At 35.3% G+C, this 26456-nt stretch overlaps 1 protein-coding gene across 1 annotated transcript in view; it reads right to left on the reverse strand.

Moving 5' to 3' along the window:
• Nucleotides 1-10200: 10200 nt before the first annotated feature.
• The window catches only part of gpc5 (glypican 5), a 160717-nt gene continuing 144461 nt past the window's right edge, over nt 10201-26456 (reverse strand). Inside the window, exon 9 of the mRNA XM_015384084.1 lies at nt 10201-11615. Coding sequence (XP_015239570.1) covers nt 11461-11615 — 155 coding nt within the window. The 3' untranslated portion in view covers nt 10201-11460. The remainder of the gene's footprint in view (nt 11616-26456) is intronic.

Genomic DNA, 26456 nt, shown 5'->3' on the forward strand with positions numbered 1-26456 from the left:
TCTGTCTGTCTGTCTGTCTGTCTGTCTGTCTGTCTGTCTGTCTGTCTGTCTGTCTGTCTGTCTAGCTATCTAGCTATCCATCTAGCTATAACACCTTTTTTCATAATTTAACATTTGCTACCATATTTTTTTTTTTTTTTGTACCTGCTAAGAGGTGATGATAGTGCTTTAAAAAGGACCATGATGTGCAAGATGTCAAATTATTTCTGGAAAATGCCCCTTTACTCTCTCATAATTTAAACATTAACTTGTGTCATAAACTGAGCTGGCAGTATCTGGCCTGGATACACTGATGTGTCAGGCCTCAGTCAGAAGCTTACATTGAGCAGAGTTCCACCTTACACAAGAGATCTATGGGGTAAAAAAGAGGTTGGAACAGAAAGAGAGGGCTGTGGGTATTGGTAGGGAGGTGGAATATGGGTGAGTAGATATAAGCATGACTTATGTGATCTGAAAATGTGAAATTTTGGAAGGTTGGCTTCTCTAGCAAATGGGTCACTGCACATGGTGAGAGCTGGAGAGGTTCTTTGTAGTGGCAGCCATGTTTTTAGTGAGCTGTATTAGTAAATAGGTCACTAAATAAAAGGATTTTTTTTTGTGAAAATAATTTTGAAAAGATAGTGCTCTTGGATCAAATCTGTGCCAAATGTGTAACCGAACTGACACAAAGAGGAGGTAATGTGTGCATAGGAAAAAAATTGCATCATCCTTCAAAATGTATGACTCTGAAAAGTAAATATTCAATTATTTTTTCCATTAAATATTTAAAACTGACTAATGAGCTGTTAGTCTGAAGCATTTCTAACTTTATCACCATTTAAATTATGTCTCTAAGCAAGCATTTCACTCCCAAAGACCTTGTTCTCTGTTTTTCTTATCAAACTGTAGGATCACTTGACACCTCAGCAGTATATCTGCAGTCATTTGCAAAATTGACAGATGAGCACATGCATATTCCTGTCCTATTTGTGGTTAGTCTCACACTTAAAACAAGATTGTCAACTCTTGGAGAGAAAATCCACCATGCAGCCTAAAAAAGTCAATTTCAGTCAACTTCAGTTTAAGGTAGCAGACAAAAGAAGTTTGATACTGTGATGGCTAAAATAGCTGTGCCTGCTTTATAATTTAGATGCATGACTCAAATAATAAAAAACTGAATATGAAAAAAAATATTTTTACTTTGGTTAGATAAAAAGGTTGCTTAACAATTACCAAAGAACCTGAAAACACGTTAAAGGACGGATGCTGAGGATAAAATGACGTATTGTAAAACCTATGCTCTATTGCTATGTGATAATCTGGAAGCAGTAGGTGGCAAGACAGCAAAAAACACTATATGATGGGAATGTTTACTCCCTGGTCAGAAAGAAAAATAACATGAATCCATCAAAAAAAGAGGGTGAGACAGACTGGGCTTCTTTTTCCACCAGCAGAAGTGAAATTGTGGGTAAGTGAATGTGAGTTTCATTAAGTTTTCAGAAAAAATGGATAGAGCATTTTTATTCTAAATGATGTCAGTTGCTATATTTGTATCTGTAAAGTATTATGAAATATGTCTTAAATTCGGGGTGTTGACCTTGGAATTCGACTTAGCTTTAAATATATAGTAACATAGATCTCTGTTGGGACATAATAAATTAGAAATTCTACCTTTTGCAGGTCGACAGCAGCACTTGACATGGACTTGGTTCAGACACTACAACATGCTTCACTTTGTAACAGCAATTATTTTCTATGTTCTGATTTGTACTTGGTAGATGGATGAGTGTTACTTCAGTGTGGGAGGGATTTATGTAAAAGTTCACACAGAATTGCAAACTGCACTTCTACAAACACTGGAAGTGATGAAACAGATCAAAGCTGGGCATTAAAGCCTGTATTTTTATGAGCTATATCTTCCTTGGCAAACATAAAAAATAAATTTTCTTGAACTGGTGCCAGTATTTATATAAACAAAAAATTCTAATATAAGATATAACAAAATCAAGAATTAGCATACTTTGGTGTGGCTCTCGATTTATAAATAAATGAATTACCGGTGCAGTTAAAATAAGTTAAGTCAGTTAGGATTTACTGAGATAAAAGATTTCCAGCAATATTGGAGACACACAAATTGTCAAATTGACATTAATATAATCTGCTGGATATCAACAAAGGTTTTAAGACATTCAGATGAGTTGTGTTCGCCATTTGTATTGACTTAGATTTGGACAAACTTTATTGTCCTTTTGTATGCACAGAGTGTATACAAAACAAAATGTTGATGCATACAGCTTTTCAACAGTGAACATTGAGCCTCATACACTGGATGTTTATCACCTGTGACAAAGTTTTATGTCTTTTCAAATATATTCAATGCATTATATTTCCAGACTTTTCCAAGAACATTCTATGATATGAATATTTCTTCATCCTGAATTCATTGTTGCTCTAACATGTTAAGTATTGTAGTATTTTAGAAGGTTAATGCCAGGGGTCCCAAGTTTTTTTCTACCCAACATTTCTTTCTGGATTTCCCTATAGCTTACTCCATCTGTCTCCCAATGAACTACTGTATAACCAGCTGTCCTACCTCTACAGAGGAAAAACATCCCCATTGTGCTGCCACTATAAAACCAAATTTTTTGACTGCAAGTATTATTTCAAAATAGAGTTTTCTTTCATTTTTTTTTTTTTTTTTTTTTTTTAGGTAGGTGCTCCTTTTATAGTGATATATCATATAAATGTATTAAGATAGTTGTGGTTAAGAAATTTGTGGTTGAACGGTCTAATGCCATTGAAAGAAACTCTTCATCAGGAGGATACTGTTTACAAGTTTATGATGCTACAACGTAAATATAGCACAAATTATCCAAGGAAGATAGAGTTGTTGCTGAAAATATGCTGGATTAAAGAATCTGTATTTGGAAAAAAATGGCCGCTGTGGGTCTAAATTTAAAAATCTATGTGGACTTAACAGAGGTGCAGCCTTAAATCTTGTGATTTAGACTCAAATCAGTCTTGAGTCATTCATTTTAGACTTGTGATTGAACTCAAAAATGAATCAAAAACTTGTGATTTAATGTTCAATTGCACCGCTTTCATCCCATGCTGAGATAAATAAAGTTTGAAAAAATAAAACAGGAGAGATGATTTACATTTTACATATAATTTAACTTTGTTTTATTTTATTTTATTTTTAACGACTTGAAATAACTTGAAATTAGAAGTTTCAGACTTGGGATTTAACATGGGTGTTACCAGTCTTGACTTGGGTCGACTGTTATGTTATTGCTTGACACTTGAGTTGGGACTTGAGTAGAAAGACTTGAGACTTACTGGAGACTTGCGAAGAAATGACTTGGTCCCACCTCTGGGAGAGTTTACCAGAGGTTAATATTATAGAGACAGACTAACAACAGCTGAACCATAAAGCCGAACAGCATTGTGCTAAACCTACAAAAAAAATCAATGAATGAAAGGATGAATAAATGAATATTTATTTTAGGTAAAATAAAACGAAATTATGACTTTTTTAAAGATTTGTTGTGTAACATTAATTCCTCTGAAGCAGTTTATTAATATTTCTATAACAAACTGTTAAGAATTAAGCTTTTTAAAAACAATCTTCACCAGGAAATGTTTTAAAAATATAACTAAGTGTTACCTGTGATTGAATGGGGATGATTAAAGCTGAGGTGTGAGTTGAGCCTAAACATTAGATATTGTCAAGGTCACATTAATCGTTTTAGTTAAACAGAAACCTCAACGGGAAAAATTAAATTAATCTTTGTATACATTTAAGCAGTGCTCAGCATTATTCTGCTTTCAAGGTCTCGGGAGTCTTTCTTCAGTATGAAAAGATAAAGACTCAAAGGGAAAGGCTCATAACCATCCGAGTCCTTAACTGTATGCAACTCTATAAACTATAAAGTTAATCTTATAAGACCCCATGTGACTTTGAGACAAAACTCTTTTTACATTTGTTCAAAAGATTATCACTCCTTAAAATGAGGAATTAACCAGCATCACTCTTTACCTTTAAGCCTTTGTGTAAAGGATGAAAACCTTACTCAAATACCCAAAGAGAGATTAACCCGAGAATAATAACACATTTGGAGTTAGTAACATAGGTAAACAATAAATTAGAGTGATTTAATTAATGTGGAGTTAAAATAAAAACCTTTGCCAACAAGTATTTCAACATAATCAATTACATAAACTAGTCTTTAAATTTTTGTCAACCAAATTCAAATAAAACATTTTTATAAAGCCAACTCCTAATATGAAATATCACAACATTAATTTTTAATCTTTCTTTACTTCAGTCTCTTGACTCAGATGACTCTGTGAATTATAGACCTATATCCAATCTTCCTTCCTTATCTAAAATTCTTGAGAAAATAGTTGCTAAAGCAGTGTGTGACCACTTACACCATAATTAACTTTTTGAAGGGTTTCAATCTGGATCTAGAGGTCATCATAGCACTGAAACAGCTCAGGTTAAAGTCACTAATGATATTCTTGTGACCTCAGATATTAGACTTGTATCGATACCAGTCCTGTTACATCTCAGTGCTGCATTCAGTGGAGTCAGTAATAACATTTTTTTTAGAGAGGCTTGAACATTTTGTAGTAATTAAGGGAACAGCACTAGGCTGGTTTAAATCTTATTTGTCTGACTTATCATGCTATAGGGTTACCCATTGGTTGACTACAGGCAGACATAAAACCCTGGATAACTCTCAACTTTCTGCTTCTTAATGCAGATGAAAAGAGGTCCTGGTGTTTATTTTTGATCAGGACCTTTCATTTAAATACCATATCAAAGAGGTTTCTAGAATTTATTTCTATCTTCTCAGGAATATTGCAAAAAATAGAAATATCCTGTCCAGAGGTGATGCTGAGAAACTAGTCCATGCATTTGTTACTTCAAGGCTTGACTTTTGTAATTCTTTAATATCAGGAAATCCACAAACTGTACTAAAAACTCTTCAGCTGATCCGAAAGGCTGCAGCCAGAGTTCTGATGAAAATTAAATAGCGATCATATTTCTCCTATGTAAACTTCCTTTATTGGCTTCCTCTTAAATCCAGAATATAATTTAAAGACCCAAATGGCCAGCTCAGTCTTAAGTTAGGGATCTGATCATTCCTGATCCGTATCAGGCTCCACTCCTGTGTAACCAACTTGTCATGATCTTGGCGCTGATGACTGGCTTGAGTGTTTATTCCATTTACCTGTGTAGCTCCTCACAGTTTCTCATCACCATTTATCTGTGTCACATGCTCCAGTCTCTATTTAACCTGCCTGCTTCTAGTCATCAGTGCCAGATTATTCGAGCCTTTGCCTACCTGTTATCGTTTTGATCTGTTTGCCTGACCTGTCTTTAGACTCCTGATGACCGAACCTGGAACTTCTTCCTGACACCGACCTGGATTTCCCTTTGGTACCTTAGGTAAGGGAGACACCTTATCTATTAAGCATAAAACTTTCCTTTTTGAGCCTATACTTAAAAAAAGAGTGATGCTTGCTTAGTTGCTTGATGAGTAGGGAAGTAGGAGAAGATAGAGTGAACAGTGCAGTCCAGCAAAGGGAGACTTCAGTCTGGACAGATGTTTCTCCTTGGCGATACTGTGGCTCTATCTTTCTTATACCTAATCCAAAATGGCTTATCCTGAGCTATTTTTTGTATTTGTGCTCTTGTCCTTTCCACTGTCGCTACATACATGCTCAGTATGAGGGATTGCTAAAAAGTCAACGACACAATTTAAGTGAAGGTCGTCACCAGCAGGAGCGTGTATTGCAGGTCAATTCTGGATCAAGCCATTCAGAGAAGTGTTGGCCTAGTGGGTTAAAGCAGTGCGTTTGTGCTCTGAGAAGGTTACAAGTACCTGGTAGATCCCCACAGCCTGAACTCTGGGTTCCTGAGCAAAACCCTTAACCCCACACCGCTCCCCTGGCACCACACAATGGCAGCCCACTGCCCCTCAAGGGGTTGGGTCAAAATGCAGAGACTGAATTTCCCAATTGTGGGACAATAAAGTGATTTAAATGTAGTTTTCCTAAGCAATCTGACAGTATTGTCTCTGTTAAGTACCTTGAGGTTACATGTGTTGTGAATTTGCGCTATATAAATAAACTGAATTGAACTGAATCTGAGAAAAATTATCCAATACTGATAATGGGAAGGCTATATGGACTCCACTACACCATCTAACTTTCAGATAAGATTAAGATCTGGATGTTCTGGTAAGCAGTTTATTCATTAAATTGTACCTTCCTGAAGTTCCTGAATAACTCAATAAATGCTCTCATTTCCATCCATTACAAGATGAGTTCAATCTTAAATGATGTCAGAGTATATAGCATGCCCTCATTAGGCCCGAGCAGCGAAGCGCTGCGAAGGCCTATTGTATTTCGAAAGTTTCTTATTATTATTCTTGTAGCACTTTGAATGCATTTTACTTCTTTTCTTTCAAATGTTTAATTTATAAATGTTTACCAAAAAGACAGTCAATTTCAAGCTGTAAACATTGGCTAGAAATGTACTTCACAGTCAGTTGGGCTGTTAATCACAGACCTTCGTTTTGTTCAAACCAGGCCTTCGTTCAGCTCTTGCCTCTGGTCATGACTGCTCACTAAAGCGTGAGATAACAGATTTAAAAGGCAGCATGAGGGCACAGTATGGTTCAAGTTCCTCAGACAATAGACAGCTATGTTTACAAAGAGAATGAACACTGCTTCTTGTATCAGTGTTGTTACACACAAGCAGAACTTTTTCATTAATCTTTATTTTGATGAAATATTGTGTATTAGGAACTTCTAAAATGTAATATTGTATCAATCAAAATTATCTTTAAAAAAACAGAACACAAAAAAATAACATAAATGGGAAAAACAAAGTTGAAAGTCCCCTGTTATGCATTGCTTTTAATGTTCTACATCTAAATAAAATATAACTCACCGTGCAAGTTCATTACAAGAAAACAAAAGATTTTTTTTTTTTTTTTCCTGGAAATGTTTCATATCAGAACAATCTGTCTCATACTTCAACTGCTTGGGTTTGTTGCAAAATTGTAATAAGTTGAGTAAATCACTTGAACTATAGGTTTGTAAATTGTAAAGTATTTTTGAATAAAGAAAAAAATACAAAATAGTGTTTTTACGATAATTATTTAAATTATGCTTTATAAGTCTATCTGTTCTCATTGATATAACAAATTTTGACAAGTTTCGGTGAAGGAAAAGCTTTTCAGGTTACTATGTCATTAAGATGGCAGAAATTACAGGATCTTACCTCTTTCCTTGCTCCTCTACAGGAGTGAATAAAAACGAAATAATTCTCTTTAGCTACAGCAGTATCACCATAACCTTACATCTATATTTAGCCTCAAGGAACCTTTGTTTCAGAGACTGCTGGGTGTCAATGGAGACTTGACACTATTCTTTGGTCCTGTCATTAACACGGCTGTTCAAAGTATAATGCCACTGACTTTGAGTGTGGCAATATTTGGTTTCCAGGAAGAAGCAGGGACTTTTCACAAGTTTCGGTTTTAAGATCTTTGATAAATGATTGTAACCATGTAGGAATTTCCAATAACGAGACCAAAAATAATAAAAATAAGTAAAAAGCAAAGAAAGGCATATAGATACAGTAAATGCTGAGAATGTAACAAACATCTCATTGGGCAATTCAAACTGGTCTGTCTGTTAAAGTCATTGATAATAATACACAAAAGTGTTCAAGGATTTGTGCTCTAAAAATTATTGTGTGAAAAATGATTAAAAAAAAGAAACTAAAGAATAAGATATGTAATCATTTCTTTTATTCTATTTTTGTTAAATGATGCTCAGATGTATTTGTTGATGTGTACGATAAGTGATACATGCAAATCTACACACCCTTCCTTTAGGTGCATTTATGTACTTTTCAGGAAGGCTTCAGTTCTTATTTGACTAGCATCATCCATGTTCGAGTTCGTCTAGTAATGACTTCCACAAGGCTATAGGCTGTCTAGATTCAGCGCAGGAGTCCAAAGTTAATTTTTTAACCAGGATAGTGTTCTTACTGAGTTAGGAGCAAAAATTTGCCCAATTAAGAAGGAGCCAGTGGCTTCTGGAAAAATGACTTAGAGAACCCCAACCCAAAGAAATCCATAAGAATTTACATTTAGGTTGTTGCTATTTTTCTTCACCGATATTATGTTGTTGAAGCTGAGCAAAAAATCTATTTAAAAGAAAAAGGCAAAATAATAAAGCAATAAAATCTGAGTGTATGATTATTATTATTATGATTATTTGGTTTTCTTTCTGGACAGATTTTTGGTTATTAAGGATTATCAGGTACGGGTCTGAACTTGAAAAATCAATTCTTAAGTGGCATTAGCACTGCTCCATAAATTTTTTTTTCTTTGTTAACTGAGCCTTTAAAATTGCAAATGTAAGAACAAAATTAGAATTAGAAGATGCAAGCCCATGGCCCATGGGTCAGGTTTGGTGCCCAACACACTAGTTTCATTATGCATGCAAATGATCATAGATCATTTTTTATAAAAAATATAACAAGAATGATTTATCTCAGATTTTCACTCCCAATCTTTCATTTTATGAGCTTATCCATGTCCTTTAATCCCTTTGTTCAGCAAACTGAAAGTGAAAATATCTGGATTTTACATATAGGTCCACTTGGAAAGCATTTTAGTTCAACAATACCATGATCTTTCTCTCGATCCATTTGTGGAAATCATGAGAGAAAAGGAATGCCTGGTTCCTTAAAACCTGATAAACTTTACAGGTTCCCATTTTTACTTCCACTTCTCAACAGAATAAAACACATTAACTGAAATCAGACATTATGTACACAGATTACTTGACTGAATCTTTTATACAGACTGCCGTACCTTAATACGTGGGGAAGGAGGTGTCAGGCATTAAGAGTGGCTTGGCATCTGAGAGAGAGTTGAGACAGAGGAGAGAAAAGAGAGAGGAGAGCAACTACCAGCAGATAAAGAAAGAACAAAAAGATAGCAGAAGCTCTGGAAATGTCAAAACAATTTTTGACTTCACTTTAAATGCTTAATCAGACATTTTACAATGTAATAATTACCTATGTCGATGTGCAGTTTTTATTGTTGCATTGTAACAATCATTAATGTAGTTAATAATAATGGTCAATAATTTGGCCATATCACATCAAACAGACTAATTACCAATTATCCAGTTGTCTATAGACAGTGCTGAAAGTTCATCTGCACATTCTATAAAATTACCGCCCCCCCACCACCCCCTGCCCAAACAATCAAATGGCAGTTCTGTCTTTGCTTAACAGATCCTTGTTTTTGTTTTTAAAGCAGTACCTTTGACAGACTCCAGTTTTTGAGAGGGATTCCTCTACTTGGTTACATGCAGGAGTTAAACCTATTATGTTTTTTGTGGATAATTGGCTTTGGTTTATAGTGGGTGACTTAAAGGACTACTACTCAGTGGTGTTGTAACAGCTTATGATTGATATGTGCCATTTAAGACAGAAAATACTTTATTTATAAACAAACTGATATATAATGTATGCATATTGTTGAGACATGAATTATTGAAATTTTGAATTGTATAAATTAAAAATGTCAGAGAAGTTGGCGGTACAGGTATCAGAGAGATTTGTCAAAAATCTCCAGAGATCAAACTGAATGTTAAAGATAGTAAGGGTGGCCTTTTTATGATTTTACTAATGAAGCAGTTGGTTTGCATGCTTGTTGTCCAATGTGCAGATTTATTTGCAAGAAAACTCAACTTATTCTTCTCTGTTCTATTCGCTGTAATTCTATGGGTTAAAAAGAAAGATACTAAAGACAGGAGAATAATTATTTACATGTCTTGTTGAGACCAAGCTTATTTTTTTCACTAAGATTGTTTGCTCTTTGTTTGACATTGTCCTACATCCCAAAAGGTCCTATATTTAAATAATTTAAAATCATTGCCCTTTTTAAGATTTTGAATTCTCCATGCAATCCTGTGTAGTTGGCACAATGTTACTTTTGATTATAGCAGAAAACTCTTCAATGTTACAGCAGCAAAACTAATTCTGATTGAGATTTAAACAGAAGCATTCAGTAGAAAAGACATACAAATTAACACTTGAGTGAAGCTACATCTGAACACTGCAACAATGACAGTCATCTAAAAGACTATCATTGAAACATAACCACTGCATTTAGCTAAGAGGTTTCCTTATTTTTTTAAATCATAATTTACAGGATAATTTCAAAATTTTAAAAGCATGGGCACAAAAGGGCTCAAATCAGTGAAATACCTCTTTTTTAATTGAATACAATTCACAGCATTGTACTTTTACATAAGAATTGATGGTATAAATTCAGGAGCATAATCTATTTCTGCATATTACACAATAAAATAAATAATCTAACTTGGTTTGGGAGGCGCTTGGCCCTTCTTAACATGTCTGGGTAAAAAATTACACTTTTCTACTATCATTAAGGACTTCTCTCTCCCAGCCACTGACCAAAAATGCATGACTAACATTAAAATAAATCTATTTTTATTTACATGTATCAGGATAAAAATCTGTTAGAAACACACCAGCTTTATGCAGTCAGAAAGCAGGTCTAGGCAATCATATTTTTCTTCACTCGTGGCTCCTGAAGCTCTCAGCCCTCATCCAGGCCTATGAAGGCAGCGTTGGATTGAGTTTGAAAGATGATAATAGACTCCTGAGGAAACTAATCTATTTCTAAGGAAGAAAGTGCCATGAATTCTCTCACATGCACCCTATCTACACCTTTCCACTCTTCTCATTCTGCAGTTTTCACCCTGCAGTTGTATTACTGTACAGTTCCCTGAATAAACTATAAAGCATCAATTAATCTTGATTTTTGACGGTTAAAAAAAGATAGCATTTCATACATGCCTTACAGTTCTTTTAAGTTTCTTTATACAGTCATAAAGTACTTGATTAAAAAGGGAAAAAAAGTTGGGGCCAGTTTTCACACAGAGTAATTATTATGACAACCTTTTATAAAAAAAAAAAAAATTATAAAAAAAATCATTTTCACCATATACAAATATTTCAACTGCAGAAGAAATAAATTCCTTTTTAAAACAATCTGCACACTACTAAGCTTTGCAGAAGTACAGTAGTGCATACATATTTACAGAGTATTTACTTAATGTACAGTAATGTAACTTATTATAGACCATACATTTATAGCATAGGTATTTTTGTATGCTTCCTTTCATAAATAAGTCATTATAAGCATTTAGAAATGTCCACCTCACCTTATCCAATCTTAACTTATCAAAAATAACTGATTTCTTAAAGCCATGATATGCAGTCTTACATTTAGCTCAGTAGAGGTTGTGTCCAAGGTGGTATATCACAGCCAATGACGTCCAGTGGCTTTTTCATCTTAGGGCAGACAAACTAAATATCTAAATTCTATCTTTAATGGGGCAAAGAGACAGCTGTTATAAGTCCAGGATCATTTGTAAGCAGGGTAATGCTAGGACCCAGATAACTCCAGTAAGTCTGAGGCTGTGAGAGTTTCCATTTATATTTGAGTCCTTGGCAGGTGGATGATGATAATGATGATGTTTGTAATCACCGGTCACATCTGGACTCACTGCAGAGAGAGCAAAGATGAAAATTAGCGTTTGAAGGATACTCATTAACAGCATGACTCAAGTATGCACTGCGATTTTACATGTTAGAATGACATGGGTGATTTATTTAAGAAGTTTTTATAGCAACAAACCCCATAAATAAACAAAGATTCAACACTTAATCTTTCAAAATTCTTGCATTTTCTTATCTGTTAAAGAACTGTCCAAATATTTACCTCTGTTTCAGACCTTTGAGTTGCCAAGAGCTTTTTAATTTGAAGCCAAGATTTGAATGCTAATTGGCTTGTGCATACATTCTCAGTGTGATCAAGTGATGTGTACTTTAAACCAAGGTTTATTCATGAAATTTCAAAACACTAAATAAACCAGTAAGATTACAACATAAGAACTTGGTATAGTAATCACTTGAACCAGCTGGAATATTTTATCTTATTCTCCAAGGTCCTTTATATTCCTTATTCTGAATTATTTGTAGACTGCTGTTATTTTAATACCAGGGAAGCTTGTTTTTCGGAAAACCTGTTTAATAGAGTATGTTGATGGGGAGTTGTTTCTGTGCTAAACCTTGTTTTTAATAGACCGCATCTAATTGTTTTATATAAAGTAGGCTCATATGGTTGTCAGCACTGTTGTCTTGCAGCAACAAAGGTCATTGGTGTTCTCCCCATGTATTCCTGGTTTCATCCTAGTATTTAAGAAACACAGGTTAGGTTAATTGGCCACTTTACATTGCACTTAGTACCAATTGTCTGTGTATGTGTGTATGTGTGTGTGTGTGTGTGTGTGTGTGTGTGTGTGTGTGTGTATATTGTTATATGCCATGTGTATCTCTGTGATGGACTGTGGACCTCTTCCTGGATGTAAGCCCCCTCTCGCCCACAAACTGTTGAAAATAGACACCACCTATTCCCTCAACCCTATAGGGCAAGCTTAGGTTTAATTAATGAACACATGGATAGACTTTTAAGCCAGTTGTAATACACCTTTAAACTTAGTAATTTTTTTTTTCCCTTTTTTGATGTATTTACAATTTTCCTTTTCACATTTTTTGTTGAATTATTTGCTTATCTTTTTGCTTAGATGAATTAAGGACATCTTATATCCTTATATTTCTAACATAATTTTTATTTGCATTGTAATTTTGTGAAGCACGTTGTGTCCTCTATGTCTGTGAAAGGTGCAATATAAATAAACATTACTTGCTTGCTTACTTACTTGCTTACTTACATAGACATAGCCGGAGAGATATTTAATTTGAATTTTGAGAGATCTTACCAGAGGGCTGAAACACTTTTTACCTACTGTTTCTATACTATTTCTATTAATTTTGTTTATTCTATGATTGATCTATTGTTGTAGGGTAGGGGTGCTTTTTTTATGTCACGGTGCATTGATATTAATCTTGCTTTAATGGTAGCAAGTGTTTATTTTGTTTACAGCGCTTTGGTCCTGTGGGTGTTTAGATAAAGCTAGTATAGTATTGTACTTTGCAAAAGGACAATGTGTAGCCTGTGTTTAGTTTGGGTACTGACACATTCTTTGATAATTAACAATTAGAATAGACAATGTAATTGCTGCGATTCCTGAAATCAAAAGCAGTGATAAAGGACAGAAAATTAGAAAAAAGGCCTTTTTTGTTAATACACCCTCTCACCCCCCTTTCTTAAGGCTAAGAAAGTAATATATTATCCTCAGCTACTTTGCAAGACATTAGATATGTCTTAAAGTAAAATAATGGCTTTTCCATCATTGCTGTTTCTAGCTATCACTTCTACATAAACAATGCAAAATAACTTATAGGTAAGTGACTTAATCATTTGGCAAATGCCGATGAACATTTAAATATTTACAACCCAGTGTTTGCATGTATTCCACAACATAAAGCTGAACCAAACCCCTGTAGAGACAGAAGCAACAGCTAAGCATGATTTGGTTAAATGTTATCATAGATGCCTGCCTGAGAGACTGACTTAAAGAGAAGTGCACAATGGCAGATTACAACTGGAGAAGGTTAATCATTTCTTAAATGTACTTTTATGGTATAATAAAGGTGTTTTGAAATATTTCTTTCTGGTTTATATCAGATAGATCGATATCAGAAGATGAAATACATCTAGCTGATTGTCTTTATTTTTGTATATTTTGCTTTTGATTTTTTCTGATAACTCAGCACACCTTCCTGTGCCTGGTCCTATGTCCTAAAATCAAATTATCTAGAAAAGCAGAAACTAACTGAGCCATGGTGCAGTATAATGCAGATCAGGGCAGTCTCTTCCTTACTGACAAAACCTTTGCATTTATGAAATTCCTGGTAACAGCAATGTTTCCCATTTGATATTTTACTTCAAACTAGCAGAAATCCAGACACCCCTAGGCTAGTTTTAGAAGAACCTGTCAATGTGTAAGTGAAGACTGTATACTTTTTCCAGTCTTGATGGAGTAAGCTATGCTGAATATGTTAGGTTTTTCATTTCCCTCTTAATTACAACTACAGCAATAATGCTTCATACATCTTTTGCAGCTGCAATACATTACCACTGCTGTTAAACCATTAGGGGAGTCTGTTAATTTTCCACTATAAATAGCGAGCTGATGCAACCACAGGGCACCTTCATCCTCCACCTCATTCCCCGGAGATGCAGCAGAGATCATCCTGGGAGCAACCTTATGTCAACAGACATTGAGTGTTTATGGTAAGGTGTTAAAACCCATTCAATAGCATTGCAAAAAAGAGCTGTTGATGATTTGCGTTGTTTTATTTCTGTGCAGAATTCACCTATCTGGGTTTTTTTTTTTTTGAGGTCTCGAAAATTAATCCATCATGGCTGATTTTGTTCATATAAACTATTTAGAAACAATACATTTATACAATGAGTGTCAAAGTTAGAACAATACTAAAATAAGTTAATGCAATAGTCCCCTTACTCATTCGTTTTTTAATTTTGAAATGTTATAGCACAGATCAGCTCACCACAAAATCAAACACCCCATGTGTCTGTCTCTGAAATGAAACTTCAGCAGATATATAATCAGCCAGCTGCACCACACCATCCATTCTGTTGTTTACATGTGGTTGGAGGCTTAAGTGTTTGAGAGGAGAAATTCTGTGTTCCCTGCTGTGTGAAACAGAGCGTCTTTAACCCTGCTGATGAAGCCTCATTCTGCACTGTGTTTTCCTTCCCCTGGGGGAAGAGGTAAGGTTGAACCCAAATAGATCCACAGCTGTTTTAGGATTCTGTAGTTTCTCGCTTAGGCCCAAGGGTCATAAGTCTGTCATCGGCTAGATTAGTCTCACCTACACCCGTTCAGCTATCAAAAATAAGACCTGCTGCAGATGCCATTTGTACTCTATGGACTCAATTTCAGTTTTTATGTTGCGGCAGAAGAGAACTGCAATTCTTTTACCCAGAGGAGGATCAACAAAGGTTACCTGATTTAGTAAAGACAAACAACAATCCTAGCGGTATACTGACATCTAAATCATTTATCTATCATCATGTAATTTATGTGATAATAAACAGGTATTATAAAAAGCATTAAATCAACTGAAAATCCTAGGTTTCACAAGATTTAGTGGCTTGTCTTACTGTCTTATTTACTTAGAAAGAGACTGTTGCTTGTTGTGAAAGCATAAGATCATGTTGTCCAGTCAAATGCCTATTGATTTCCTACCTCAGAGCCCCTGGGATGGCTGTTTATAAGAATACAGCTCACTGATAGTTTCTAACCAAAAGTGGTAAAATGCAACCATAGACTTTTTTTTAACTGAAGATAAGAGGTTTATAATGCAACAAAAAAATAAATAAATCAAAACTGAATAACTGACTAAACTAAACTCTCATAGATCACTTTTTTTACTTTAATGACAGCTCATTTGAACCTCTAATAAAGCCATGAGCATGAACTATCAGCTGTAATATAGATTGAATTTAAGAGAATAAAATAAAATAGAAATATAGTTTATTATCATTTACTGGGGAAAATAGGGGTGTCAGCCAAACACCGTTGACAAAAAAAATGAAAACAACTTCTAACAAGGTCAAATACATAGATAAGGAAAACTGATTACACAGTAAGAGCAAATTGACCTTATGTGAAAAAAAATCACAGCCAGTTATTAAAAATACAATAGTAAAAGTCAAAGAAATAAAATGGTAAAAGCTTTTTCAAGTCAGGAGACTTGACCAAAGCGCTTAATTAAAACCAATTTGTAGATTTTTAAGTTTTTGTTCTAGGTGGTAGATGTGCTTGTATTAATACATAAAATGCCGCAACAATAAATGAAATATTAAACAAATGTTTATACTAATGCTTAATTTAAAAAAAGACCAGGGAGAAAAATAAGGAAAATATAATTACCAATGTTTTAAAAAAATAGGAGATTTAAATTGCTCATAAAATATAATATGTTTTAAAAACATAACAAGAATATATCTTCACTAGCTGATGGGTAAACATGACCAGATGTTATCTGCAATATAAAGATACTTTCTTAAGGAAATTAGCTTTGAGCTTCTGTGACACAGATCAGTAACTTGCCATGTACAGAAAATGTTGCAGTGTTAAAGTGAAGTAAGAGTTCAATTTAAAACCAGTTCAAGTGCATATTGTCCCACTCTGAATTAGTGTTAAATTAACTCTCTACATACTGTATATCTTACACCAGTACATGTAATAACTGAAAGAGTCAACACTGCATGTTTAACACCGTGGAATTTGGAGTTTTCAAATATGAATGCTCTAAATCAGGGGTAACCAATTAAAAATCAGCAGTGTCCATAAGTAAAATTAGGTGTTTATGCAAACATGTTATAGGGTGACTTTTTAAATAAAAAAAATATTCAAAGAAATACATTTTTCCATTTCAAAATGTAGTGTTTTTTGAAGTAGAGAACAACAATCGTTCAGTTTGGTATATATAGACAATTTCATGATTTCCATATTTTATAAAACGTCTGAACTGGGTTTGAATGGAGAAAAGGCCATTCTTAAGAAAATATCGAGGTGCTCATTCGTGAGCCTGGATCGATATTTATTTTTGAACATGTTCATGGTGGAGAATCTGGCTTCACAGCAGTAGATTGAGCCAAACACACTCAAAATGTGCAGGGTCATCTTTGAGCCACCATTTCACTTCTTTGTCACTAGTTCACCACAGTTTTTCCAGCAGTCCACACTTTCTCAGCTTTCTATTTCTCATCGTCGGTTTGCCTGCTGTGTCTAAAAGTAGAGCGCAGCAGTGACCCAGACTGACACAGCTAATTGGCTAATGTGTATCACGTGTAGCCGCTCCAAAAGGCTTTACCATATTAACAGAAGAAACGTTGCAGTGAACAGTGAAGTTAGACACTGTCGTTGGACTACATGCGATAATTTATAAATGTTTTAAATCAGGTTGGGTCTGGATTAGCCAGCAGGTAGGTCCGGATCCAGACCGCGGTGCGCTAATCCGTGACCTCTGCTTTAAATTAAACAAATGTTAAATTTTACATCCTGCCATTTTTGTACAACATGAAATATTGGGAGGAAGGATGTATACTACATCAGAACAGGGTACAATAATTCTGCTGCAATGTTACCTTCTTTTAAAATTCCATTTTATTTTACTTATTCAAGGATTAACTGAGAATCCGAGGATTACACTGCAATGTTCAAAGAGTGGCCCAAATTATTATTAGCTGGGGTCAGATGACTCCACTGGCATGAGTGTTTTCAATGTGTAGGTAATTAATTCTTCAAAGAATTATTCTCAGACAAGTTATATAATGGAATATATGTGGCCTCTCAGAGAAGCAACACTTAATAGTAATTTTTTGTGATCCACTAAAAATGGGTGACAGTCTGTTTCAGTCTGAGATCAAACTGTTTATGCTGCAGCTTTATAGACATAAGAAGATGCTGCTGAGGTGTGCTAAAAATCTAAAGCAACCTGCTCATCTTCCTACGCTACTGCAGCCCAAGGCAGTATGACGTTTTATTAGAATTAGTCAGTTCAGATCAGAAAAATATAGCAAGCAAAGGAATATTAAAATTCCCAGGATAAATAATCACTCACTCTTATCCACCAGTAGAAACCACTAAATAAACAGTCCATGTTCAACATACTGTACGTGTTTCCTCTTTTAAAATATTGTCTTTTGATTACATTTTTGCAGTTTTTCCAGTGATAACAAATTTTCAATTCTTATCAAAACCCTCCTGTTTAAGTGTTTGTATTTTTTCACTGATGAGATTGTGGACTGACATCAAAAATTGTTTAATTTCAACATACAATGTTATAGTAAGTATAATACATGTCCTCCCTATCAATACTCCTTGAAATGTTTATCAAAACATATTCTGGAACCATGTGTCAATATTTACAAAATAACTAAGAAAGAGTCAACATAAATTAGACAGTTAAACAATGTTTGTTATGGTTCTTCCCTTTTGGGAATTTGAGTTTTTATTTTCCAGTTATCAGTTATTCTGTTTTCTCGATCTTTGGATTATTTTCCAATTCATGTATATTTAAGCAGTCTTCAGTTACTCTCTTTTGCCCCTTGTGACTGTCTCCTTTCCCCTAGCTCCATTTCCTTCTCTACCATCCACACCTGCTCCATATCAGTTGATTACACCATCCTTTGTTCAGTCTCCCATATATACTCTTCCTATGCAGTTCTTCAGTGCTGGTTCCTTGATTTTATTGCTGCCTCGACTCTGGCTCCCCACGTGAGTTTTCCTGATGTTTGCTGTTTTTTGGTTCTCAGTATTTTTGTGTTTTTGGATATTGCCTCAGTTTATTTTCATCAAACCTACAAGAACTCATTTCTGCCTCACTCATCTCTGCATTTGGGTCCTCAAGCCCACATTGACAGCATTGATGTAATGACAACTAACGACAAGCAGCCAATGTATGTGAAGCCTGGCGTACTGTAAAATGTGCAAAGATACAGTTTTTAATTTCACTCCTGTTTAATCTTCAGCACTGGGTAGGATGATCACATTTTGTATACAGATACTAGACTTCACATATTGACCAGCCAACAAAGGGCAAATATGTTAAATACTAAAAACAGAATAACAATTCTGCAATTAAACATCTAGAAATGTTTGACAAATAATATTTTCACCATTGAAGTAATTTCTCAAAATAACAAGTGAAATATGTAGCCATTCTCATTTAGCTGAAGCTTACTTGATTACAAACAAATGCATGTCACCTAATACCTTTCCAAAGCACATGGACACACACACTCTATTGACTTTGCACTGCAGCTATTATTATACACAGCCATCAATGCAGACTGTTCTGGCTCTAAATGGGTCGACTTTATAAGACATAATGAAGGTCCACACAAAGGAGCATATTACCTCTCTAAAAGTACAACTACATCCTGAGTATTATAACCCAGCAGGGGCAGCACGTTTCTTCCTGCTTCGCTGACTCGAATTATTGGTGGCTTTGGTCTCCAACAGCTGAAATAGCTGAAAATGACTTAACTTTTGTGAGATCTGAGAATACATGATTTGAGAAATTGGCCTGGAATTACATGTTTTGCTAAACCAGTTGCAGAGAGGTTAGGCTGTTAGAAAGGGTGTTTAGTCTGAGAGGAGACATGTGTCAGAAAGAAAGTCCCTTCAACAGAAGATAAATCAATATAGGCTGCATCCTGATGACTTGGACAAACAATGCTCAATAGCACACTAACTGCTCCATGAACAAATACATAACAACTGCAGTGACAGAAATTGTATTTTATTACAGAGTTTAAAGTAGTATTTTTGAATGCTCCTGTCCTTTCAATGGAGCTAGCTACGGTAAAAATGAAAGGCGGGAGAGTTAATATACTTATACCTTAATTCTTATACCTTTTCAAACTGACTTTTGTTTTGTACTGGAAATTTAATTGCCAGTTGTCCAACATGGGGAAATATAGCTCTTTTCCATCTCCTTCAAACACTCCAACTTGAGTTGTTCTAGCTAAATGTAAGAAATGGTAGATAAATATAGAACCCAAGACAAGTCAGTTTTGGAGAAATAAATACCATAGTTTTCCACTGTAAATTCAACATAAAAGATCTTTTTCACCTGTAACTAATATCCCAATTTTTTTTTGCTTATTACCTACAGAAACTGTATGAGATGCTATTGTAAGGTTCCTGTTCCATATGAGATTTTATACTGCATTCAGGTATACAAGCAGCTCACTCTATGTAGCAAGTCAGGCTGTACTCCGCTGCCTTGGCAGCACTGGTTTTATCAATTGCTGAGTCAGCATCTTCAAGCAAACAGCTTGAACTTATAAGGCTCTGGCCAACACGGCTCATAAAAGCCTCCCTTAACATCAACAGGTCATTAATATCTGATAGAGATGGGTCCGTTTTTCAGTGCTTAGTTCTGTTTCTCTCCTAGACATAGCTATTGGCTTAGCTTTTACTGCGACTATCAACATGTGCTCTCTTTCGACCTTCTGAATGAAAAACCGGCTCAAACCTCTCCTCAAAAGTTTCTTTCATAGACAAAGCCACATATGGAGCTGGTGTATTGTTACCTTCTCTAACAAAGATTGCTTCTATGTTCCTTTTGTGTGTCTGTCTCTGCCATTTTGAACCCTCAGTCGTACTTGGCAGAAAGTTGCTCACACTGGGCCTGGTCCTGCTGGACGTTTCCTTCTATTTTTCCTCTGCACTGTCTCTATATACCTGCATGGTGTGAGGGATTGATGCAAAGTCAATGACCCACTGCAAGTAAATGTCTCCTGTCACTATATGCCCAGCAAGGAGAAGCCAAATACGCAAAGTCAATGATTTGTTAAAAATAACCAGGGTTTCTTAGATAGAACTTTGTCTGAATTATTTGTCTGCATTGTCTTTGTGATTGTGATGACGTGTTGAAAGTTGGCACTATGTAAAAAAACTTGATTGAAATAGTATCCTGACAACTCCAGTTTGAATTTCTTCTCTGAACATCATAGCCAAAGCTGTATATTTTACTGGAGATGCAAATGTTTTCTCTTTAATATTTCACAACGTTGTGACAGTAGCGGCAAAAGGCAGACACTGAGTGAGCCTACAGGGAATTAATCATGATAAAAACAGATTATTGTAAATTTCTTTGGGATTCCATTAAGAGGGCATTCCAATTACATCCTCCATTTAGGGAAGGAAAACTGAGACAACTGGAAAGCTGTAATGGGTAATTAAAGGCAGCAAAAATGGCTCTCCTTTTACTCTGTAATGTGCAAACAGCCACTATAATAGCTGTTGTTATGAGCAACATGCTCATTGCACTTTCCACTTGGCTAATGTAATAACACTTTATGTGCAACATTTTTTTCTCATTAATTAGATGCTAAAATTCGGGACATTTCCAAGGGCAGGACGTCTAAAAAAGGGACTGTCATCAGAAATCAGGGATGTCTGGTCACGTTATTTCATAATATCTACAGCTTCTCCAGAGACAGATTACCTCGGTTGTTTCTCTTTTTCCTCTGTCAGTATAGGTGAGAGGCCATAAATTCTTAGATTTGTAGTTGCAACAGTACCGGGTTCCTCTAAGATGTTCAAAGCTTGTACTGTGACAGTTCATGGGTCTTTTTTTTGTCCTTTGTTCCCTAATATTCTCCAACAACTTTGAAGCCTTCACAGAAATGCTGTCTTCATACTAAGAATAACTCACTCACTTGTGAAACCTATGTTTAACTGAATTCTGACAGCAGTTGGTAACTCTTTATTTTAGAGAGATATTTTTTATCAACTGAAAACAAATGCGTATCAGATCTTAGATTTATATTGCTCTTAGATTTATATTTGAAATAAACCTATGAACCAAATTTTTTTTTCTTATTTACAGTTATGTATTATTTTTCTTTTACAAAAAATATCCCACAATAATTTAACCTTTTATTGGTAATGTGATAAAATAAAAAAAAAACTAAAGCCATATAAATACAAGTCACTATATTTTTATAGAATCAAATAAGTAGAAATGCAACATTTATACAATTATGAAATAAGGTTACAACTAGCGTTGAACTGAAGCAGGCATTAGACTCACTTTAGTTACAATGTCGATAGGAATACAGCCATATCTAACATTTCTGTGGGTTGTTTTTCAGTCTTAGCTGTAAATGTTTCCCATCAGCATAAAAGCCCTGCCCAGTCATTTTTCAAGGCCCCCTCTGAGGCGTAAATATGTATTTTCTACTTTAAAAAGAGATGATCCCGAGAAACAACCTACAGTTTGGATGTATAAAATACCCTGGGCTTTCTTAGGAACGCCTACTTCTTCATGGGGGAGAAAAACACCTCGATTACACGTTTGATGAATTAGAATTTAAACTTAAAGACATATTTTGTGTAAAATAGGCATTTATTAGACACCTAATATTTTCCTTACTGAATAAAGCAGAGGTGTGAAGTTTTTAATATAATGTTAAAATGAAAGTTTGAGGGATAACATTACAAAAAAAAAAATTAAAAACCAGTGACTCAATTTTTTCTTATGCATTCTTTTTCCAAATTTGTTGATATGGTAAATGAAAAATATCCAGTAGTTATATAGAAGATTTTTGAGTCGGGAGACTTGGCAAAATCTCTTTACACATTAATCGGTCATTTACCCATTCACTCACACCGTGATGGTGGCAAGCTACATGGTAGCCACAGCTGACAGAAATTCGAAGCCAGGCTGCTCTTTGACCAACATCAGTAGGCAATGTGGGTGAAGGGTCTTGCCCAAGGACACAACAACAATGATATCCTGGGGCTTGAACCAACAACCATTTAGTTGCAAAACAAACTCTTGCATCTGATGCCACCATCCCCCATTATGTACATTGCTATTAAAAGCTTGAGAAGTAGCTTAATCTAATCTGAAACAGGTCAATACACAACATTGTTTTTCCAAAACAAATAGAAAGAAATCACGCAATATTATTGGCTTTCTAGAAACACCTTAACAATTTTTCAGCGTACAAAAGATTTGTCCTGAGCTTGGAGGGAGATTAGGACCACTGAGAGAACAGCATTGTTTGTGTTTGTAGCAGATTTTGCTTTATTATTTAGAGAAGTAGGTGGCTTCCATTTTTAGACATTTGGGATCATGTCCTTCAAAGTTGACAGTCATTATTGATAATAAGATGGTATCCAATACCAGGCTGTTCCTGGTTACTGCATTGTTAATACCAACCATGGGGGAAAAAAATAAATAAACAACAACAACAAAAAAAACCTCTTTCTCTGCATGTAATAGAGTGGGGAAGTACAAGAACATGTATGGAAATGGTAGAGAACCATTCAAATCTATCCATACCAGTCACATTTAAAGACAGTAACCCAATAAGTCATAATTAGTAGTAGTTGTTGGATTTGAGGTACAGGTGCACCCACAAACTGGTTTCTCTCTGATAGGTGTGCATGTGTGCACATGAAAAATACAAAGTGTGTCATGTACGAGTGTGGAATTGTAGAAATGCAGGTGTATCACGGTCAGTGCATGAGAGTTGAGTATTTCAACCTTGAAAAGGGATTTTTTAAATTTCATCTGGAACAATGCAACATATCTCATGATTAATTAGATAATCTCATGATTTTCATCAATGATGTTGATAATAAAGTAATATTCTGGACAGTACTATTGAGTTAGCCAGATGGCTCGTACAGGCGGAAAACTAATAGAGGTTTGTGCATTTATATAAACTAAATTTTGTACATTAACTGTTATTAGTCAGAGCCACTGTCCATCTGATTTGAAATTTTTCATGTAGAAATTCTGACCAATTTTATCTCCCTACAGAACTCAATATATTTATAATACCAATTAATGCAGCCCCAATGCTATTAAGAAGCTTGCAGTGAAATCATTTTCTAAAGCCAATAGAAATCAAGATTTTAGTGTTACAGGTGTTTTTAAATCCAACTTGTGCAAAGTTCTTTGCAGATTGTATCATGTATTTCCTGCCACTCTATGCAGAACAAAACACCAAACCATCTTTATTCAACCCAACTGGGGTTAACAAAGCTATATTCCTTTCCCACCCATGACAGTAAGACAATCTCTCACATATTTTCTCTCCTAAGATTTGCCATTGAATTTAGTCCAACAGTAAGAATAATAACTAGGTGGCATGTTGGAACAGATTCTCTGCTGCAGGATCAATTTAGACACACAAATGTGAATATATTTCATATTCAGACTTATTCCTCTTTACTGGATTACATCTTTATCCCCCTAGACAGTGTCATCACCCAGAAAAAGTTATCCGCTGGATGGAGATCCAATGATTCAAGCTCATTCCTGTTATTGCAAAGTTCTTAGAACAGCTGGTTCTAAAGTATTTCATTTCCTATCTGCCTCCATCTCTGGACATCACCAGGTTGCCATGAGAAGAGCAGCACTGACGATGCAGTCTTCATAGTGGTGCACTCTGTTTTCTGATAAATGAAACATGGGACATATGCCAGACTCCTGTTCAGTTAAGCATTTAATTTTGTTTTTCACCAGACTTACAAATGTGGGCATCAGCACCTTTGTAACTGGTTACTGGTCTTTCTGAGAAAGGGTTCAGTATGTTCTTTTGCTCCATTTTTACTCATGTTCACAGACAGGACATGGTTTAAATAACATGAATAAACTTGTTGTCGACACGTCATTTCTTTGCCTCCTCAAATGGATAATCAGTCAGCCATAAGGGAGGAGGTGGATCTCCTGGTGTGTTGACAACAACCTGCTGCTCAGCATCTAAAAACTAAGGAGCTCATTGTGTATTGCAGTCAGATTACTGTCATTCCCTCACTTATTCATGATGTGGTGATGGAGAGGGTGCCAGATTCCAATTCCTTGGGACCCACATTCCACCTGAGCTCACCCGAACATCTCAGCTCCCCAGGTCAAGAAAGTGAATATGCACCTACTTTTCCTGAAAACTCTGTGGAGAAACTCTATGGAGAAACTCTGAGGAGAAACTTCCTTGCACAATGGTAAACTTCCTCATCTCTGCACCTGCTAGAGCCTTCTAACCTTCGGTGTTACAGCTGTGTAGTTGAATGTGAACTGGAAAGTTTTGCAGAGGAGGGTGGAAGCTTCCAGGCAGATTTTGGTGCTCCACTTTCTGCTTCTGAGGACATTTGCAGGAAGTGTTCTGTCAGGGGGGAAGTTAACATCAGAAAAGACCCCTGCCACCCAGAACATAGACTGTCTTCCTGTTTTGCCCCTCTGGGAGGCACTACAGAAGTCAATGACAACCAGGTTAAGGATGAGGGTTTTTTTTTTTTGGTTTTTTTTTCCCAGTGCTCACTCAATGCTGAACCTGATAACCTAGATTTTTAAAGAAATGTATAGTCAGATCCTTCGATATCTAAACAGTGTCCTAACATGGTCAAAGGACTCCTTCTTGTTAGATGTAATATTTATTTAGTTCGTATTTTGTTAATTTATTGCATTAACTTACTTTTTCCCATTTAAAATTGTTGGCAACAATTAATATTTACTTAGGATTTTTAAAAACAGCAGCTCATTTCTAAAATATTTTCACTGACAAAATAAAACAAATGTCTCTATTTAATCTCAATTCTATTCATGTTGTCTGTCATACTCAGCAGACATACTGTAGGAATAGATGTCAACATCATATCACCGGTAAAGATGCTCACGTCTTGCATTCCTAGATGTTGGCAGTTTTCTCCCATTAAGGAACACAAACCCTTCACTACAACCTATGCAGGAGTCTAAAGGAAAAGCTAACTGTCAAAATGTCAAGCAGACAGACAGACTTATTCCCATTTTTTAAAACGAGGACACAGACACACAGGCGTATAATGTGTGCCATTAAGCTACTCAAACCACATATCAGTGATCAGGGAAAAAAAACAAATCTATTGAGCGATATAGAGCGTGACAGCCAGGGTACATATACGTAGACATGGATATTTCCCAGTTGTTTCAGCTTCAGCTGTTTTGTTCACTGAAGAAAAAAAATGAGCTAAGGAAAAAAAAATAAAAAGAAGGCAAAGAGAAACCACCTGAGACCTTTAGGAGAGAAAGCTCAGTAGTCCCATTCTCATGCATTAATTCTATTCAGCTCTGAGCTGGGTGCCCTTTCAATTAGATTCAAACACCCACAGACAACAGAATAAATTAAATCTTTATCTACAAAAACTGCATCATTTTGAGACTCATTGTGAATTCACTCATCCTCATTGTCTGTACAAGTTCAGTGTTTAATGAATCACCGGTTTATGATGATTTATCCAGTGCAACTGCTCTTTTCTCAATTCCCTTTCTCATTCTTTTTTTGAATGATGACACAATTAGGATGTGTCACATCTATTTTTCTGCACCCCAAGCAGAGCTAGTGGGTTATTTAAGCTTAATTAACCCACAACAGGATCACACAAAAACAATAAAAGAAAGTTTTAAAAGCTATGCACTTTTGTAAAGAAATAATACATGTTGATATAATATTGAATTATAGTTTGGGATCCATGAAGTGTAATTGAACTGAATTGAAATAGATATTACATATTCGAGGTTTAATAATTTGACTTTACTTTTTTGGCTGGTCCATTAGGTGAATTATACAATGTTCAATGGATCAGTCTGACCCAACAAAAATAGGAAAGAATAATTTGGTATTTGAGCTAGTTATTCTGTTAATAACTAGATTATTCTTTTGCTTACTCAGTAGGCTTGATTGTTAATTTACCATCTGCAGGGGATGCTTGCCTGATGAGAACGTTGTTTGTATTACAAAGGTGTAATCATGCAATAATTGGTTATACTGGGTTTAAATGTTAAAAGCTACACTGGTGATTATGTTTGAGATAGGTTGTGAGAGGAGACCAAATTGTCTAAATGT

This window comes from Cyprinodon variegatus, unplaced genomic scaffold (genome assembly GCF_000732505.1).
Source record: "Cyprinodon variegatus isolate N-32 unplaced genomic scaffold, C_variegatus-1.0 Scaffold15, whole genome shotgun sequence".
Classification (NCBI taxonomy): domain Eukaryota; kingdom Metazoa; phylum Chordata; class Actinopteri; order Cyprinodontiformes; family Cyprinodontidae; genus Cyprinodon; species Cyprinodon variegatus.